At 46.7% G+C, this 1,751-nt stretch overlaps 1 protein-coding gene across 1 annotated transcript in view; it reads right to left on the reverse strand.

Annotated features, from left to right (window-relative positions):
* MFSD14B (major facilitator superfamily domain containing 14B) overlaps positions 1-355 on the reverse strand; it is an 87,942-nt gene extending 87,587 nt beyond the window's left edge. Inside the window, exon 1 of the mRNA XM_004713922.2 lies at positions 228-355. Within this exon, the coding sequence (XP_004713979.1) occupies positions 228-355 (128 nt within the window). The remainder of the gene's footprint in view (positions 1-227) is intronic.
* Positions 356-1,751: the final 1,396 nt, after the last annotated feature.

The raw sequence follows: 1,751 nt of genomic DNA on the forward strand, positions 1-1,751 counted from the left end.
TTTATATGCATATGAATTGCAGGAAAGCTCACTGCTGGTGAGTTGATTCTGACTCAAAGCAACCCAAGACTATACCTCTTTATGGGAGCAAACTGCCTCAACTTTCTCTCACAGAGTAGCTGGTAGTTTCGAGCTGCTAACCCTACCCATAGCAGCCCAACGTATAGCCCACTGCGCCATCAGGAATTGATGGAATAAAGGAGCATCATAGACAAAGCATAAACTACCCTAATTGATCCATTAAATTCCGTACTGTGACTTTTTCCTTCCGCTTCAATTTGGACACTTTCTTAACAGTCCCACTCTCGTTCAGCGGTTTCGGGACCCCGACTTTATGATCTAATACTTTACGCATGGAGTCTCTGGCCAGCCTCACTGATTTGATCCGTCACCAATTTCCACCTCTGCCTAGTTCCTGGATTAGCTCACTTATTCGGGGCAGATCATCATCAGTTGCTGCCTTGTTCTTTGGGATAATCCCTGCCTGTAGGTTGGTGAGTCTTTCGTAAACACCGTGCTCTAGATTTGTCAGTGTAGTAACTTGGGCAGCACAGAGGTGGCCTTTCCAGCCTTGAGCACGACAGGAGACTCCTTTATGATTAGCTATTTCCTGTAGCATAGCCTTTTTCTCCTCTTTGACCGGACGTCACTATACCGCTGAAAGTGGTGGTAGGCGGCTTTCCAGAGGCTCCGATAATGACTAAGTAAAGTAACGGGAGGTCTCGGGCACACTGGGACGGACCGCACACCTTCCTCATCAATATACTCTTTGGGAGGAGACTTGCGTTTCTCAGCTGTAGATTTCTCATCATCCGTGCTGTTTGTCTCCATCAAATCACCTTCTGCCGTGGAAGTCACATGTTGTTGCTTCGGAGACTTTTTCCTGGGGGAGGCACCTGGTGGGAGGTCACTGGTTGCCATTGACAGGTGGCAGCAATGCAAGAGATGGAGACATAGGATTGGCAGCCAGTGGAGGAACGCAGAACCTGGTCTCATGATGCCCATGGGTTCCACTTACGAATCAGGCCTTTGGAAACAATTTATGAAGAACGATGCTGGGGAGGGCGGCCTGGTGATTTTCACAGTGGACCTGGAAATAAAGGAAGCCTTCCTTAATTCACCTGTGACAGCCAAGGGACCTGTGGCGCCCAGTGGCAGAAAGACTCCAAGGCGGCCTGACAGCACCTTGAAAATTGGCCCCCTTCTTGTTCTCAGACGTTTCCCTTTGTTTATTCAATCATTACTGGCTCCTCGTGTTTCAGTGTCCGGTGGAATAAGGGACACAATGGCTTGCTTAAATTTTTCAGCCTCTGATTTATAAACTGTATTTATCTGGTGGATTCCTGCAGGACTCATTAAACCTACACAAATTATGCACTCGGACCATGTAGTATCTCTACACTGATAATAAAACCTCTTCCCCTCACCCTGGTCGATTCATATTCTGTTTAACCTTCCAATGCCTAAGCTGGCCTTTCACAGCAGCGCCACAACTCCAAAAGAACTGCCAAATCTCACATTCTAGAGGGTTTGAAATATTCTTGTCATTTTTTCTAAAGAACCATTTCCGAGTGGAATTGTTAAATTGTCCTGTCTGTGTCAGAGCTGGGTGTTGACAAAATAGGCACCACTATAAGGTGCTCAGAGATCCTGGTTCTGAAGCACCCTCTTAAATATCTACCCTTCCTTAGCTGGTGTGATGCTGTCAGTTGTATGTACCACACATCTCCAAAATCAGTAAAGGACTCAAA

This window comes from Echinops telfairi, unplaced genomic scaffold (assembly GCF_000313985.2).
Source record: "Echinops telfairi isolate 266 unplaced genomic scaffold, ASM31398v2 ScPeMD7_1;HRSCAF=3_0, whole genome shotgun sequence".
Lineage (NCBI taxonomy): Eukaryota > Metazoa > Chordata > Mammalia > Afrosoricida > Tenrecidae > Echinops > Echinops telfairi.